This window comes from Acanthopagrus latus, chromosome 9 (genome assembly GCF_904848185.1).
Source record: "Acanthopagrus latus isolate v.2019 chromosome 9, fAcaLat1.1, whole genome shotgun sequence".
Classification (NCBI taxonomy): domain Eukaryota; kingdom Metazoa; phylum Chordata; class Actinopteri; order Spariformes; family Sparidae; genus Acanthopagrus; species Acanthopagrus latus.
This window is the reverse complement of record NC_051047.1, coordinates 16923265-16942025: the sequence shown is the minus strand read 5'-3', so window position 1 is coordinate 16942025 and position 18761 is coordinate 16923265. Positions and strand designations below refer to the sequence as shown.

The 18761-nt window shown below is 38.6% G+C and overlaps 1 protein-coding gene across 6 annotated transcripts; it reads right to left on the bottom strand.

Moving 5' to 3' along the window:
- Positions 1-298: 298 nt before the first annotated feature.
- prpf40a (PRP40 pre-mRNA processing factor 40 homolog A) lies at positions 299-18438 on the bottom strand. 6 transcript variants are annotated; one of them, XM_037110367.1, is made up of 27 exons: positions 18345-18424; positions 14598-14678; positions 14290-14442; positions 11842-11925; positions 11203-11221; positions 11073-11092; positions 10926-10967; positions 10675-10785; positions 9970-10090; positions 9662-9686; positions 9245-9460; positions 8920-9025; positions 6924-6988; positions 6149-6313; positions 5060-5168; positions 4820-4970; positions 4562-4695; positions 4266-4392; positions 3904-3995; positions 3681-3797; positions 2551-2688; positions 2340-2435; positions 2160-2246; positions 1713-1803; positions 1553-1614; positions 1312-1467; positions 299-905 (listed from the first exon to the last, which is right to left on the bottom strand). In XM_037110367.1, the coding sequence occupies exons 1-27, from the start codon at positions 18345-18347 to the stop codon at positions 816-818; spliced, it is 2661 nt and encodes an 886-aa protein (XP_036966262.1). In that variant the 5' UTR covers positions 18348-18424; the 3' UTR covers positions 299-815. The 6 variants fall into 6 exon arrangements, with proteins under 6 accessions (XP_036966262.1, XP_036966266.1, XP_036966265.1 ...); XM_037110371.1 differs by having other exon boundaries at positions 4278-4392; XM_037110370.1 differs by having other exon boundaries at positions 14299-14442.
- Positions 18439-18761: the final 323 nt, after the last annotated feature.

Here is an 18761-nt window from a genome sequence, read left to right as displayed (position 1 = left end):
TGGAGATCCATGCATTAATCCCTCTAGAAATAAACATAAATGTTGGAGAAAAAAAAAACCCTCTCTCAATATTGGAGGGGGAATATTTGTTAGCTGGATCAACACCTGAAGTAAATGGGATCTATACTGGGCTGAGACTCACCCTCCATCCAAGTTTTATTGATATCAATACAGCAGTTTTTGTCTAATCCTGCTAACAAACAAATAACACACATACAAATTCATACCTCCTTGGTGGAGGTTATGAAACACTTGTTTCTTCAAGTGGTTTCATAATTGCATAAAGATTCAGACATAATCCATTGAAACATCATTTTATTTCATTTCACTACAGTTCAATTTTTAACAAATGCTCCAATTAAAATCGTTCTTTTATTTATTCTTCAAGTACAGCTGCAGTTTGGTGGGATCAAATCAAAAATATGTTTTCTTTATCTCTGGATAGCTCCAGTTATGATGACAAAGACTTGAACTCCATTTGAGTCATTTTGACGTTTCAGGTACGCTTAATTGAATATAAAAAATTATTGGCGATGGAAAACATGTACAGCTACAGCCAACTAACAAAAAAAAATAGTTAAAGCTAACAAAAGCAACAAAAACACATCCTGACATTTAGAGATTGATCAGCTGATCAGTTTCCTGATATCAAATTAGTAACCAAGTACGTGTATAAGCTCAGTGTAGCACATTCCCATGATGGTGTTCTCTCACACAGTCCGTATGAACACTGCAGTACGGTCAGATGAGCTCGGAGGGGAATGCATGTTTGTCGAAGTGTACAAATACAATTAAGGGCCACAGAAGTGCCGTCATCAAGGTGCATCCAGCTGTTCCAGTAAAGTTCTTCTCCTTTTCTCCAGCTCTCCTTCACTCAGCTCACTGCCTGATGTATCCCAGCCGCCCTGAACACAACACAGAAAAAGAAAGAAGATGATAATGAGTCCTCAGAGGTCGACCTTGAAATGGTAGTGGCTAATAAAACTGACCGATTTGACAGTCACGTCTTGAGATTTTAGCACAGAGCTGTGCGACATGATCAAAATGTCATACTGATGTAGGTCTCTTCATTTTAAGATTATGATGCGCATCCACGTTTGTGTGACCAGTTCTCATCTGTGCTTATTATAAAGATGATGCGTCTCCAAGGTCTTCAGCTCATCTACCAGACTGCCTGAGCTTCCTCACAAAGTAAGCCAAGTGTGAAGCTCCCTCAGGCCCCCCCAGTTTCCTTAACCATGGCAACGTGTACTCGCACTGTCCTTCATACCCAAAGAATCTTTGTACACAACAGTAATAAACAAAACCAACCTCCTCCTTTGGCGCTTTCCTTTTAGGAGACTTCTGTTTAGAGTCCGAGCGTGATTTCCCCCGAGACTTATCGTTCTCTTTGTCCTTCTCTAGGTCTTTTTCACGCTTCCCATCGCGATCTCTTCCCTTCTTGTCATTGTCGGAGTCTGGCGATGCCTGTTGGTCACAATCACCATCAGTGCACATACAGACACAACTTGCACATTTATATTATACATAATTTAATGGGCTGTATACTTACAGACTTGTGACGTCTCTTCTTGCCCTTCTTCTTGTGCTTCTTGGACTTTTTATAGCTTCTCTCTGGTTTCAGGCAGAAAATGTCAGTAAATGTCAATATGGCTGCACTTCTTCCAAACATGATAAATAAATGGATCATCTCGGCTTTGAAAGCCACCTACCAGATTCTCCACTAGACGAGCGTTCAGAGGGAGACTTGGACTGTGACCTCTTTTTCTTCTTGTGGTATTCCTCATCCTCAGACTCCGAGCCCTGTTGACAAAGTAAGTAACCGAGAGATTAAAGAGGCATGATGTGGAGCATTTCTTGTAGATTTAATTACCCATTGATCGATGGGTAATTTTTTGAGGAATAAAATCATCACAATTCTGATCCCTGTTTCTTACATGTAAACATTTCTGGTTTCTTCTCTATGGCAGTAATCGAATTATCTTTGGGTCGTGGACAAAAAATGATATACTCTCGGGCTTTAGGAAACATTAGTTGACTTTTTTTTTTTTTTTTTAGCATTTTCAGACATTTTACAGACCAAACAACCAATAAATGAATCAACAATAAAACAGTTGTTAGTTACAGCCGTGTTCTAGATTAATAAAGGGGCTACGAACCGATCGGGAGCGGGAACGCTTCCTGTGATGCTTCTTGGACTTCTTCGAGTGCTTCTTTGTCTTGGAGTGGTGATGCTGGCATTCATGCTGTTAAATACATGCCATGTTAAAAATCAGCATCGTCTTTGTCACCAAGATAAATCATTCTCAACCCATTCCCAGTGAGAATGACAGACTCACCTCTAAGACATGCATGAAATCTTTGAATATCCTTTTCCTCTCTGACTCCAGAGTCACGTCTTCAAAGGCTGATTCTTTTAAGAATCTCTCTCTGACCTGAAATGTAAAGTAAGTACAATGACTTGAGCAAAGCCACAATAATGTTTATCACTGTTATCAGAACTGAATGGCGGGGAGTTTAATCTAAATGGAAAATAGCTGAACCACATACCCCCTCCCATGTATTTTCTGGCTCCAGCGGTGGTGTTGCTTGCTTCAGCATGTTTTTAAAGGCCGCTTCTTTCCTCTTCATCTTCCTGGCCTCCTCCTTCTCTCGCTCTCTCTCTCTGGCTTCTGCCTTCTCCAGTAGCTGAACAGAAAAAAAAAGGTTGCAAAATTGGTTAATCTAATAAATGAACAGGATACCAAAAGATTTTCCATTTAAAAATCCCATAATTTTACTGACACATTACAAGAGCTGTGGGTGGATGTTACAGAACACATGTGACATTCGAGTTAACATAGCAGGAAGTTTTTTTTTTATATAAATAAATGCTTTTTAATCCAGCTGTTAACATGAATGATGCCTTCCAACTATGTATGCTTTTATGTTGCTACATAAAAGCAGAAAACTGTAGCTGACGCAAATTGATAAACACTCAAATATGAAAATATAAAGTTATGGTTTCATTGCACAGAACAGAGTGTCTGTGTACATTTCTGATAACGGCATCATTGCATAACTCAGACATGTTCAGACAGCTTAACATGTGGTTATTTGTGATGCCATGTATGTATGGAATTCTCAGATATTTCCGCATTTTACTTCAAATTAGATTGGTTGGTTGCGTACGTCAAGACTGGTACAGCTATCAGGCACTTAATTTTGGAGCTGTTTTACAGCTGTGATGTACGGCTGTGAGGAGTTAGCCTTCAGCGTTGTATGCCATACTTCCTGCCTGGCTATCAAGTTTGCCCTGGCCACCACTCTCTCACACAGTGATAAACATCCAAGCTCCAAACACCATAAAATGTCTGCTTGTTTGATCAATTTGTTTTTAGAAATTCACACTGGAAATGATCAAAATCCCAAAACATACTTTTCTATATTTTTCTATATTGTGTTTGAACCCTGAAGGAAAATATGAACACAAAAAAAGCCTGAGAAACAAAGACAGGGATAAATCTGGCTTAGGGAGACGAAAATCAGGTGTACATCAATTGAAACCTTAAGCTACGCTACTCAACATGTGTGCACATTTTGACTGAACAAGCATGCTTGTTATGCAGCATCTGTGTTTGCCCCGTGAAGCTACATAGGAATCTGCTGAGGAAAAATGCAATGCAGATCTGGAGTCTTACACTGTTGAAGGCCAGTTTTATGTTTCCTGCATCCAGAGTGGTGGCTCTCTTGTCTGAGCTGATGACTGATCCAAAGTCCTCAAAGCTGGTGTTAACTTCCACCAGGAAGCCTTTGTCCTGACCACACAAGAAAGGAGGCAGAAAATGAACATGTCGTATAAAAACAGTTTGACCCTTGTACAGATATTAAGAGCATATTCTAGAAGAGGACCAACAATCGTACCTTGAGAATATCTTTAATGATCCTCTTTTCATCGTGGTAACGAGCCTTCAAGTCTTCCACATAGAATTTGAAGAGATCCAGGGGAGTTGAACCTGCAGAAAATACAGGATGTCAAAAAAGAAAAAAAGTTTGTTTTATGTTTAAAACATTGTTTTAAATTGTTTTTGGGAAATGTAATAAACAGAAATAGACAAATCTAAAATGAGTGCCATTAAAAATAAAATCCCTATGCAACAATACCCTCCCGTGGTTCATACAGTATTCACATCCTGAGCTGTGTGTGCTTTGTGTCATGTGCTGCTGTCTCTGCATGTCACATCCACGTGCTGCAGATGCGTGAGGCCACGTGTGTTGCTGCTTGCCTGCTGCCTTACCCGGCTGGCCCAGCATGTTGGCAAAGCGGATGTCTGAGCTCAGTGTCGGGTACATCTCCATCCAGGCAGACATGGAGTGGAGCTGTCCGTGGTCGTGGAGCTCATCCAGAAATTTCTGAGAGGAATACATGTAATTAGAAAACTGACATTCAGAACAGCCAGACATTCAGAACACAATGTTTTTACAAACAGAGTGAGCCCTTTTTGTGACTGTGAGAAATGTAAATTGGTGGTAAGTTGGTAATTTTTTTCAGATATGCATTATCCCAACCAGTCAGTCTCACCTGGAAGGCTTCTCTGTTCTTGCGCTGGCGTCTCCTCTCTCTGAGAAGAGTCTTCTGTTTCTCTTCCTCCTCCTCCTTCTCCAGCGCCCGGATATGCTCCTCAAAACAGATGAGAGCGTCCTCTTTGTCCATATCTGTGCGCAGATAACACTATCAGCAGGGAGAACTCAAATAATTTATACTTTTATACCAATTAACACTGAACCAAGTTAACCCATTTATACAATCTGTGTCAAAAAAAAAAGTCTGCTATTGTACTTTGTAGCTCCTCGTCCTCTGCAAAGGTAGGATTGTCTAGCAGGTACTGCTGAGCCTCAGACCAGGTGGTGCGGTATGTGACATTGGCCATGTTGTCCAAAATGTTCTTCAGAGCCTCCCAGTTCCTCTTCCTAAGCTGCTTGGCTTGCTCCTGAAAACGATTGGTAAAGAAGGAAAACCAGGATGTGAACAGAGCCAGAATGAAACTTGAAGACTGAACACTAAAGACCGAAACCTTACCTTCTCTTTCTTAGCCAGGTAGAACAACACATCTTCATAGATCTCCAGCCTGTCTCTCTCTGGTACACAGCTCCACACCTCTTGCTCACAAAACATCTGTTCTGCTTTCCTGGAGAAATTACACACACTCATTTAGGATATACGTTCACACAATTAACCACATGAGGGCAGCATTTCACCAGCCAAATGTACCTTTAAAGCATTGATAGAATGCTTAGTTAAATTCATCAGATGCACCGTAGTGTAGAGTTAATGTAAAACTTGTGTAAATAGCAAGGAAACAGCACAGTGGAACTTAAAAAAGGAGCTGTCTTTCATCATGCACACAGAAAACAACTTAGTGGGCTGCTCCAAACTTAATGTCAGAATAGGTTGTTGACTACAGTGAAATAATGCTTTAAATTCAAAGAGATACACAGAAACACCATCACACAGCCCCATTATCCTGCCCGACTGCCTGTTGTGTGCCATCCCAGATTACTGCACTAGTCACCACAACAACACCAGTGCCAGCTGAACTCAGAAACTGGCTCCCTGTCAAGGTCACTCATCAATCTGTCCGTCATGATGACTTTCACCCAAATGCCAAACCTTAGTGAGCTGGATGTCACATGCAAGACCAAGGATCAAAACTTTAACAATTTGAATGTTGTCTGCATCATTTCCAGCACTGAACTCTTGACTACATGCGAGCAAAAGAAACTGAACTATATAGGTACAAGTCATGTAAAAAAGATCTTTGTTGCATTTGTGCATGAAAACAATTGAACATGATGAGAGGAAAAATTGGAGCACAGATAGAAATTCAAAATGAACATCAGAACCAACATACCACAATATTCCTTAAGTCCTCTTGTTCACTAGATTGTGACCTAGCAACATTAAGTTAAGGTGAACCCAATTCAATGTGACAAGAACTAACAGGTCAAAGCAGTTTAAGTGGAAGCTAACAGTGCTAGAGCGGCATGCTGGCGTGCACAAGCCATAGATGACCTTTTACTGATCCCATCTGCATAATCATATTGACAATTCATGGAAGCACAAGTCAATGCAGGAAAAAAAGACACCAACAAAATGTGCAGCTCTTACTTGTATCTGGTGGTAGATGTCATCTTCTCGTGGTTCTCCAAGAACCTCTGAAAGGTCTCTTTGGACTCCTTGTATTTAATTCTGGCCTCCTCTTTTTCTTCTTTCTCTGTTTGGACTTTGTACGCATTGAATGCCTGTTTCTTCTCACTCAGTTTGGGAAGGGCACTTTGTTGGCATAGAAAAGTGAAAATTACATGTCAGATCTGGACAGTTCTCAACTGCTAATGCAAATAATAATAATAATAATAATAATATTAAATTAATGGTAACATTTTGATATAATAAATGGTAACTTCCTAGTTAACTTTTGTTGATAGTAATTTCCCTGTTAACAGACCAGGAAATGGGTTATAAAAGATTTACTGAGTGGTCTTAAAGGTTTAGAAAAACATCAGTTGCAACTTTATAATGGCCGTCCAAAAAATGTTTATAGATGAACTAAACCGTTCTTATTAATCACTAACACAGTTCTGTGGAAATCAGTTGCAACTTCACAATAAATAATTGCTCAATAAATCATTTATAAAACATTTAATTGTTTAAAGTGGATATAAATATTAACTAAAGACTGAATAACTATTAATTTACCATGTCTTATTAATGGTTACTATAAAGCATTACTAACTTTACATATGCAGCATCTTTCAAGAATGAATGAACACATTAAAAAGAAAAAAAAAGCACATAAATGTCATAAAACAATTAATCTAACCAAAATCAAGAGTTTAGAGTGGGTTTTAAAAGAGAAAACAAATAAAATAAATTAATAGTGTACCTGTAGCGAGGATCATTGATAATCATTTTCATAGCCTGTTCCCAAGAGGAGTTTGAGGACACACCCTGAAATACAGAGAATAAAATTCAAAGTCGTGAGTGACTATACTCTTTAACTGAGAAGTTAAATTTAGATGTCATGTTTCAAACACTTTCAAACAGCAGATGAAGGAAAACTGTTCATTGCCCTTTATTACATGATAGACAGGCAGAAAAGGGAGCTGTGCTGCTTTGCCTTCGCACATTTTCTTAATTACTAATAGATTCCGGGTTAAGACGTGTGGAGTGGCAATAATTCAAAGAAGTGCCACTGAGGACTTCTATAAGCGCCCTTTCTGCCATTTGCCTCTTCCAGCGAGTGACTCCGCCATCCATTATGAACTGACTCCACCGTGTGCCTCTGTCTCGTCAGTTGTCACAGTTATTCTAACTCACTGAGGCATGCCACTTTCTCTCACTGTCTTAATCCCAGCCAGCCCTGTGCCTTTGATCCAATAAAGCTAATCATAAAGACAGAGCCATTAAGATCTTGCAGGAAATGGCAAGCAATCTCAGAGGAGAGCTTTGTGCACAAAATTAAAATGAGCCTAAATATAGCACCATTCAAGGTGGGTGGCGCTAGGCCTCCTTTGTGACCGAACACACAACACATCCACAGCAACAGGAGGTGAAGCTTAACAATCGTGCTAAAACGTCAGAGGGGTTCATGAGGAGGGACAGGGATTAGATTCAGATCAAAATGCAAAGGATATGCTGATAGACAAGGTTTAATTAACCTAAAAAAAAATTAAAATGAGGTGGACTTTGTCGGCCAATAAGGGATGATTAACTGCTTCTCATGATCAAAAGATTATTGTTAATTTGACATTTTTGGGAATTGAAAAAGGTTCAAATGTAAAGAGCAAAGAAGGATGATTTTATATTCCACAGGTTGTAGTGTTACAACTTATAGACTTTTTACCTCCTCTTGCAACATGTATTGCAAGAAACACGTGTTGTCTTCCTCTGAATTGGTCTGACACCAATGATGAAATTTAATAATTCATAATGTACATCCCTGACAAACAAGCCTTCAAAGTGTAAGGGTGAACAACTCAATCACCAAAACACTTAGTGGAGTTATTTTGATGAAATATATGAGGCCACCTTATGTTTCCAAAGTCGACATATGTTGATCAGGGAAGCCGAATCACTTATTAATACTTAAAATAGAAGACTTGTTGTAAGGCACTACTTAAACAAGAGCTCTAACATGGCTGTATCAGGATTATTATTACCAAACTAAAATACATTGAAGAGACAGACAAAAACTAAAAACTAAACATTTGTTATCTAGACATAGATGTAATTATCAAACAACAAGCCCATAATTGCTGATAAATTGCACTGATTATGAATTTTCTGGATAGATGCTCCTTTCAAATGTTCATGAGAAGACCCTCCCACCCTCGCTTGTACTACTGACAACCTTGGGAATTGTTCTCAAGTTTACACATTTGCTTTCTTTTTCAGAAATAGCAGAGGCCAAGGAAGAACATTTTTAGTAGGCGGTAATTTTATATAATGCAATTGCATAAACTGTGTAACCCACTCACTAGCTTGTTAAATCGTTAACCTTGGTGGTTTCTACTCACTCACACAAACTCATAGCACCACTGACCTCATGACAAACAATTTGTACTCCAAGTATTTTGTGAAAAAGATATCTCATGTTGTAACTTTAGTTTCATTCAAAGGCAGATGATGCAGTCAGCAACAGTACAGTTTAAGTGGCTGTGATAGCATAAGCAATATTAAGTCTTCAATCTTGGGGACGGACCAAACATCTCACAGATTAAGTTTTTATGGTGCTGCTGCACAGATGAGAGCAAATTAATGGAAACTAATGTATGTCCAGGCCAGCATGCTACATATCAAGTCATGTGTACATGCACTCACCTGTAGCATGTGGCCTCTAGTTCACATACATGTTGACCCCATTTGACAGCCTGACTCACCTTCTCCTTCAGCAGCTCTTTGAAGGCCTGCTTGGCCTCTTCTTTCGTGTTCCACTTGTAAGTTTTCTTCTGAAGTTCTGGTCGTTCTTCCTTTACGACTTCAACACTGTGGGCAGAAGAAGACGGATTAACCTAGTTGTGTTTGCATCAAACATTTAACACGTAAATTAATGAAAGACAAAAACAGACATCCTGATCCAAGTTGAAAGGTTCCTGTGTACATGAACCCAGTGTCAATGTGATTCTATGTCTCTGACTTGATGTATACAGTGTTTAACTGAGTAGAGGAGACATTACCTGTCTCTGTGCTGACATTATTGTTTACCTGGCTGCGGCCTCTGTGGCGATGGAGCTCTCTGAGGACACCACAGGTGCATCTGCAGTCTTGACCTCAGCTGTGTGATGCACGGCCGCCTGAGACAGGTGCTCCTCTGAGACTGCTGTTGCAGTTTCCGCCTCCATTACGGTTGCCATAGTGGCTGTAATATCTGCTTGCACTGCTGGAGCTGCTGTGGTGCCTGGAGCCACTGCCTCTGCCGTTCTGCATTCAGAGCATGACAAATCACAGCACATGATGGGAAGAATACCAGGACAATGAGGCTGAAATCCACAACCGTATTAATAATAAAATAGAAAGCTTTTTGATGGAGGAAGAAATCACTTTTAATAACCGCTGAATGTGTTGTTTATAATACATGGTGCTGCAGTGATGGCTAACCAAAGGTAAACAGGAAGCTCTTACCCATTTTCCTCTGCTTTGATCATAGCTGGAATAGACAAAAGGAGACAGCTGTTAGGGTACTTGTTTTCATTTCAAAGCAGACTGCAGATAAGAGGACAGCACAGAGATACATGTGCAGCAGGAGCGATCATGTGTTCCTGTATTTGTGCTTCCTGCGTTTGTACTCCAGTGCTGCCCAAAACCTCCTCAGCGGGCATGTCAATCATCATGCCATTAAAGGCTCAGCCATGGAGAGCAGCCTGGCTCAGTACGGACCATCACAGTATTTCTCACAGCAGGTCTGATATCATCAGACTACAGGTCTTTACCTTCAAGATCCTCCAGCTCTTTGGGTTTGGTCCACCTGGACTCCTTCGTCTGAGAGTTGTAATAATAAGGCTTCCCTGTGTCTGACTTGTACTCCTTCCATGGACATTTACCCAGCATTTGCTAAAGGGGGAGAAAATAGAAGGGAAAGTGAAAAGTGATGTTACAATGACCCAAACCAAGAATTTAATTGCATTTATTTAGTGAGATTTGTATATGCAAGAAGATCCTATTCAATATGGACATAAACGACAGTCAACACCTTTTTATTTACTATACGGCCTGGTGCTTCACTGCAAACAGGCAATGTATTTTTAACACAATATCAACATTTCATTTTGTAAATATCACAACTAGAGTTAATACTGGTATATTGCGACACACCAAATTTTTCATTATGTCTAGTGAATACATTCAAGTATTGAAAAGATCAAATTCACCTAAAATGTGCTGTTTGAACTACAACCACCTTATTGTTCCACCATACATGACAAAGAGAAGCTGAATGTCCTGACATTCAAGAAGTTGTTAAGAAGCAAACTTCTGACACTTTGTCTTGAAAAAAGACTGAAACAATTAATTTATGAATTAATCTATCATTGTTGCAGCTCTAGTGAAGACGTAGTGAAGTCAGTAAGCAAATGGTTATTCTTGGGCAATTTAAAAGTAGGTGTTAAAGGTGTGATGTAAGTGATTAATGTTTGTACCTCTGCAGGAGATTTGAGGTCCTCTGGTTTCTCCCATGTGGACTGCTTTGTCTCTGTATTGTAATAGTAGGTCTTCCCATCCAGTGATTTGTGTTCTGTCCACAGGGACTTCTGAGGCAGATGAAAACAAGAGGTACTTCAACTATTTTAGCGTTGACAATAAAAAGAAACAGCAAGACACCACTTACTTTGGCTTTACGTATTTTAAATGGGTTAGGGTTATAATCTTTCCAATTTCAACATGCACAAACCTTTTTTGGCTGGTCTTCCTGTGGAGATCCATTTGTGGTGCTCTACAGGGGACAGAGGAACACATGAAAGGTTGAAAAAAACTGCAGTTATTGAAAAACATCAGTCAATGATGTGAAATCAAAATTGTATAATTAGATTACACTTACAGCTGTTCCAGGTGCAGCAGCTGTGAGGATAAAATCAGAAATGAGTCAGGAAATATATTGTCATATAATTTTTAAAAAAAATTAAACAATATAGCTTGTGAGTGAAGTGACAAATTAAGGATCTTCTTACCTGTGGAGTCAACACCAGGCTGTGGAAAAAGACAATTTTATTAGTGGATTATTCCCCATGAAGAAACACGCACAAATCTGGAAGCATATAACAGTGCCTCTCTAATACTGAATGGTGAATTCAGCTGGGAATACAGACTCATCATTCACAATAAGCAGTAACTGACAAAGCTTTGCTAATTAGTGCAAAACTCCTACCCTTAAGATGCAAAAATATTCTTGCGGTGATTAAGTGGATCTCTAAAGCCGCCTGCTTGTTGTCACAATAAATCTTTCAGATTGCTCATTTGCATAACTTGTTTAGTACTCAGTAAAAAATAAAAATTAACAGAAGATGAACAGTGAGGGGTTCATGTGATTCATTACTTTTACAGCTGAACCAAAGTGAAAACAAAAAGTGACAATCACGGACATATTGGATGCAGGTGTTCATTTTAATTACAAACTGTATTTCAGTGTTTTTCAGCTGTCTCATTCAAACACGTGGTTAAAAATTTGGTCTAAAAATAGAAATGACAATTTTTCATATCCGACAGTAACAGATCCTGTGCACATGATCATTTAGCATCTCACAGATTGCAGTGTATTTTTAAAGATGTGTGAAGCAGAGGATGGCTGAGCAAGTAGTGAGGAGGGTTACCGGTCCCGTTGGTTGTACAGCCGCAGCTGGCATGCGAGGGGGCATCATCATCCCTGGCATCATAGGTGGCATCATGCCTGGCATCTAATAAAAGAAGCATCATGAAATATTCATCTGGTATTTCCATACCACCTAGTGCAGGCAGAAGTTTAAGACACAGTGTGAGACAGAGTGCTGGTGTGTATTTGGGTCTGTGTGTGTGAGATGAGCGGCTGGCAACTGGGGGTGAAGGTGAGACTGAAACTGATTCTGCTGTGCTTATTTAATGGTGTGAAGCCACAGCTTGTCATCTGTGAAGCAGCAACACACCAAACTACAACACCTCACCACCTTTTCAGACTTGTGTAGCTGGCTCCTTGATCAAACACCCCCCAATATCACACCTATTTATGTGCATGACAGGACCACATATGCTGACTAAATGTGGACACCTTTTTGCTTTAAAAAAAAACAAAGAAAAAAAAAAAACAACAACACACATTTAATTAAAACAAACTACCTCAACAGTATTCAGTCAACTGAGGGTGGAGTTAAATATGAAGGAAGGAATTTATTGACTATCAAATAATTTCCCTGATTGCTTAGTCAAGTTTATTTAATCCCTAAATGTTTATAAAGCTTTTGCTGTATCATTAAGCGTCTTTACTTAAAACTACTGCTCTTCGTGTGCTGTTTTTAGCTGCTGTTTGTTTTTACTTTCCTTTCCCTTTCTGTGAAGCACTTTGCAGTTTATTATTATTATTGTTCATTTAATAGATATTTTTCAATGTCGAACCCATCAGCCTCAGTGCAGAAGTGCTTAACAAAAAGGGAAGTCAAGAGTTACTTCTCTTATGATTGTGTTAAAAGTAATCTTAAGACGTGATTTGATTGTGTTTATTTCTGATCAACAACTTTTAGCAATGATAATGTGCACTCAATGTAATTTCTGAGATCTCAGAATGACAACATTTTAAAAAATACATCCAACACACTAAGGAACGTGAGCCGTCAGCTGGCCAGCAGGTTTAAACATAACAATTTTCCCAGATTGGTTTATTTTTACAAGGTAAAACCAAAAGTGAATGCACCCATCATTACCTCAGTACACAGGAACATTCATGAGTGCACTCATCTACAGTAACTAAATAAGTCTATCTCTAAACTGTGATGGACGTTTAACATTTGCCAAAATCTGGTGGTTCGTTCACCTGATCATTCACGCATATACAGTATGTTAATATATGAATAATTTCAACTTTAAGTTGCACTTTTGATACATAAGCCCATTCATTACCAGAAAATGTCATACTACATATCTTCAGGCTTTCACAACATTGAGCATTATTAACACTTCTAAAACCATTGAGGATGGAATTTAAAGATAATCCAAGTTGTAATGGAACACAGTTTTTTTTGTTCAACTATCTTAACTTTGCTAACTGACAATAACAGCAGAATCACCTTGTCAGTGGCAGAACAAGATTTAAATAAAAATGGTTTACTGTATTAGTACAGTTTGAAAAAAATCAACCAAAGTGACAATGGAAAAAGGAGCAGCTGTTTGTTTTTTCCCCACTACACTAGTATCGCCAATACCAATACAATACTGACATTTGTATGCTTGTAATGCTTAATAAAACAACAGTCAACATTTTTAAGAAAGCGACTATCACTTGTTGTTTAACCATCAGCGCAAAAACTGATATCTAGGCAGACGTGTATCACTTTCCCATGGTCAGTGACAGTAATAAACATCGCCAATAGCTACACCCAGTTTCTCTGAATCGGGATAATGCCAGTTCCTCACGACTGTGAATGAAGTCCATCTCACCCTATCAGTACCTTTCTCACCCCTTCTTTAGACTGTCACTGCATTACTTAATTATATTCTGTATATATGAGTATATCTCAGATGCTTAACAAAGTTTGTGGTGTCGCTGCAATACCGCACATACAGATCACATGCAGCGTCCCCTCTGTTCTGAAAAGACTCCACTCCTCTGCTTTGGTCAGCTGTTATTGACCACTCTCTATCAGAGTGGTGTCTCATGCACTTATAAAAACAGATAGTTTGCATTTGACTATAACAGGCAGAAGGAGTAGTTCCTGTCAACTGAATATTATTCAGACTAGATTCTGGTCGTGGTGTAATTACTTTCTACTGTGTCCCTGTTGATAGTAAAATACACAGTTACCCTAAATAACTGAGCTTAGATATCAATCTTGTAATATTAAATCTGATCCCAAAACAGATACATTTGGGACTGGATTTATCAATATTTGTGTATTGATCCACCCACAACCAGCACCATGTGTCTTTCTTTGATAAAGTAATAATGTCTACCATCTAGCTTTTTCATTTTTTGGGATGTGTAAAGTGGTAAATCCTTGTCTGGCTCAGATTAAGAACATGATGAATAATGGTGTAACAGTAAAAGCAGAAACACAGGTTGCAATGCTTCCTACCATGCTCACCTGTCCCATTGGTGGTGCACCCATTGGTGGCATTATACCTGGAGGAATAATACCAGGAGGCATGGGAGTCATGCTGGGCGGTCGCTGTCCCATAGGGGGCATTCCAATGGGAGGGAAATGAGGCGGTATTCCTGGTGGTCCCATCTAGGCGGGGAGATAGAGGAAGATGCATTAGATTAGATTAGATTAAACAATGATGAAGACCTTTAATATTAACTACTCTCAGTACAGCCCTGTGTGATGACTGGAAACATGAGGTGAAAAGCTAATTGTGATAAACATATCTGTCACTGACTTACAAATGGGGGAGGTATCCCTGAGGGCGGTACACCTGGATAAGGTGGCGCTTGGCTCGGGCCATTATTTGCCTCCGATGAAGACTGTCATGAATAAGAAACACCACAGAGAGTTAGTGAACTCACGGCAGCTGGTGGTGTAATGCGTAGTTAACAGGTAGCGTGCTTAATTCAATAAAGCCACCATCATTGAGTCTCCAAATATGTCATTAAGTTTTTTTTAAAGTTGTTAAATTAGAATTTCATGCTGTAATATGACAGTTAACTGTAGCTGAGGAGAAAATAAAAGTTTTACCATAACATGTGCAAACTGTTTCTCATTAATGCTACATCTAATGATGAGGACAGAAGGTTAAATGATTTCACACTTACAGTTAAATATGATTAAAAGGAGTAAATGAATATCAATTTTCAGGTAGTATCACTCCACAATATTTATTAAAAGTGTGTTTGTGTGGAGGGGGGGGGGAATAAGAAACACCTCTCAGATGAGGCAGTGCAGTTTAAAAGCACCACAAGCTACAGCCTCCTAAATCACCAGAAATACAAGAAATCAACACCTCACTAAAACAGTTTTAACAAAAAAAAAAAAACAGAATATAACCTTAAACACGATTTAATGCAGGGCTCTTGTTTAAGTCTGTGTTCGTTTTAGTCCGGTACACCTATATAGAACTACACTGACAACAAAAGATCTGAAGTGAAAACAAATTCTGGCCACAACTTGATCTGCAAGTCAACCATTAAGATTGCACAGGCCTGGATATATAAGTGAAGAATCGGAGTTGTGCATGCAAACCCAACGATGTGTGGGCTTTAATCCGAGCTCAAGTTCCTCCAGCTGGTGCAGCAGCCTCGTCTCAACGAGGTCGCTTGCCATCTTTTACTAGCAAGCTGCAAGAGGACACACTCACATCAGGAGGTCAGGGTCATGTCTTTTTCAAAGTTAGAGTCTGCACAAATTCAGCTTTTAGTAACTTCTCCTCTGTAAAAGAAGCAAGTGATGACTTATTAACTATTTAAGACAACGTGCAGTTTACATATTTTATGCCTATATGATGTCATTCTGAATGTAGTCACAGCCCATAATAATCTTTTATTAACACTATGATAATATTATCATGGTATTATTATTATTATCATTATGATGGTTTTTTTTTTTTAATCCATTTGTATTTTTCTAATCCCACAGTTTGACCACCGTATATCAGGCTCACTAGATTTTTGGGGGCAACGTTCTGATCAGAAGTGACAATGAGCCTGATTCATAAATATTTTTTCACATATTTGTTTGAAAAGTTGTTCTCTCTAAACACAAACCTAATACGGCCATGATGCTATACAGCCACTAACTTGGAAATTACTATGAACATTACTTATAGCTTAAATACAAGGGGTGGGACAAGTTATATATAAAATTACATCAAAAATCAGTATTTTCATTCAAACATGCAGGTTCTCTCAATAGGTTCCCCTGAAAATATGACTTGCTGAGACTTGTGAATTAAGTGAGGCATTGTTGTATTCTTCCTTTAAACATTTTTACCTCCAGAACTGTTGTGCTTCCTGGCAGTTTAGGCTTTTGCCATTTGGTGACTATTTAACAACTAAATGACAACACACATGAAATGAGCAAGCTGCAGTCAGTGTGTGGCGCTAAGCAATACTCCTGATGTACTTTTTCAACACTTTGTTTACTCTCAGTTGTTAAATTCTGTTAAACTGACACCACAATTCCGTGAATAAATACATAACTCCAGCGCTTTGTTTCTGCAGGGATATTTTGTAGTCTTTGGTTGGACAGATATCGTGATGCATCATTAGATGATTGTCTTGCAGTATACTGATTAGTGGTACGCCGATTATAGGGCCAATATTCAGCATTTTTCTGATAATTGAAAATGTGTGTTTTGTTTTGTTTTTCTTTCAGATTGCAGACAATATACCAATTTAATAATGTGATACTTTGGATCTGATACAGCATCCTCCCACAACGTCCTGCCCACAACACTATCTGATTGGTAACACATCACAATTAACAGCCTTTAAACACTGAATAATCTGGATCTGCAAAGTTACTCGCAACTAAATATACCAAATAAATGTTGTTGAGAGGAAGTATAAAATAGCAGAAATCGAAGTACTCATGTAGAGTACCTGAAAATTATAACAGTACTTGAGTAAACTGTACTCAAGTTATTATGTTACTGGTTGTTCGAAATTTTGTCAAAAAGTTTAATTTGTACCGCAAATGAATTGATCTCCTTGTTTTCTAATAAACGGTACTGGCCCTGAAGAAGCCATGTCAGTCTACCCCTCCAATGTTTATTGCAGAATCGCTATATTGTGGTTTGGTATAGACCAATTATCTGGGCTTATTTTCAGCATTTCCCAATTATTGTTATCTGTGATTTTTCTGTCAGATTGCCAATAAAAATGAACAAATTTAAAAATGTGCTACTTTGGCTCTGATGTTTATAGTGGAATAACTATATTGTGATATCACTCTTATTATGGAAAATGTACCGTAAATTATACCATGAGTTACTCTGATTTCCACCCTGAACAAAGATAAGATACTTTGCCAACAAAATGAATGTGATCTTGATTATATAGTGTCAAAGCATTTTGATTTTGTAGCATAAAATAAAATGCAATACTGCGCTTTGTCTAATTTAGGTGGTTCAAAAACACCTCTGTCCCAGGTTTTAGTTTATCTTGCATGCTCAAATCACCTGTTCAGGCTCGGGTGTTTTTCCCTATTTGCCACAATCTGATTCTGCTTACATATCTGCCCATGTGTGTGTTCCTGGTGGTTAACTTTTAGTGCTCTTCCATATCTTTTGTTGTCAATAGACTTCCATGTATCCAACTAAATGAGACATACCAGCCGTTCAAAGTTAAAACGTCAATTACTTTTATTATTTAAGTCTAGCTGACCAAACTAACCAGAAGTTAATTATCTTTTAGTCAAGTCAAGAAATGTTATATAATGTGATTAAATATTGCTGTGGGCTCAATTAATCAAGATCAAACTATTTTTACTTCATAAGATTTTCCATGCAGACGATAGCACAAATGCATTGACGTAAACGTAACCAAAACACCTAAGAGATGCTAACGTAACGTTCGTTATAACGTTAATGTTAGCAGTGTCTCTAACAGCAGATCACTGTCGTTTGTCCTAATTCATTTTACGTGAACACATGGCCAAGTATCTCACATTTGCATCAGAGTCATGATAACTTGGAAATCAACTGCCCCCTTGTAAAGTGCTGCTCGTTTTGAAAGGCTGACCCCCGTCTACATCCTGGCAATGAAGAATGGTTAGTGGAAGCAGTCCAGCTAACCTGAGAGTCAGCTAAAGCTAGTTGGCTAACTGTTCAACTAGCTAAATACGCCTTTCACCTGTCTCAGGATTAATTTTGTATATACCGCTTAATATACTTACTTATAATACATGTAAGCAAACCGAACTGCCTCTTAGTAGTCTCTACTTTTATTTTATGCTTAGTATCGATTTCAGGAAATAGTCCGAACCATGACGATCTGAGTGTGCCGCTATGTTAGCTCAGCGCTAACACGACATGCTAACCTGTGATGTTCAAGGAAGTGCGACATTGTTATAACATCGCGGAGTCAAAGAACCGGCAATTAAACAAACGCAGAATAAGTACAATTTCGCATTAGTCAGTTATTATTTTTTTACTTTACAGTTAGTCACATATTCTTTTGAATGACTGTACTCACCATGTTGACGAGAGGGTAAGACCTCCTAGAAACTTGAGCACCTCTCAACAACGAGCACGATGATTGGCTCGACTCTCTCCGCAGCGCTGAGAGGTCAGAGGTGAAGATTCCGAAGCGTCACTCTGCGTTAGTAATGTGCATAAATGCGCAAAAAACAGCGGGAGTGGTAGTATTTTGTGATTTTACTGTACAATTACGCGAGAGCCATAAAATACAATAGACTGTAGACTGAACAACATCTTCTGTAAAAAAAAAAAATGTAATGAAATGTAATACTCAAAACTAATGTAAAATATGTTAAAATATAGTCAGATTAGTTTAAATATGATAATGAAATGATATAAGTACATTCAACATATGTTTAAATATCCCAACCTCCAAGATTAGACAGAAAAGACGCAAACATAGAAAAACACA

Coding starts and splice junctions, on each gene's coding strand:
- prpf40a (XM_037110367.1), bottom strand. Junction 11,926..14,289: donor CAATGGGACAGGTGAGCATG/GTAGGAAGCATT, acceptor TTCTTTTATTAG/ATGCCAGGCATGATGCCACC. Junction 1,468..1,552: donor AGAAGAGACGTCACAAGTCT/GTAAGTATACAG, acceptor TGTGACCAACAG/GCATCGCCAGACTCCGACAA.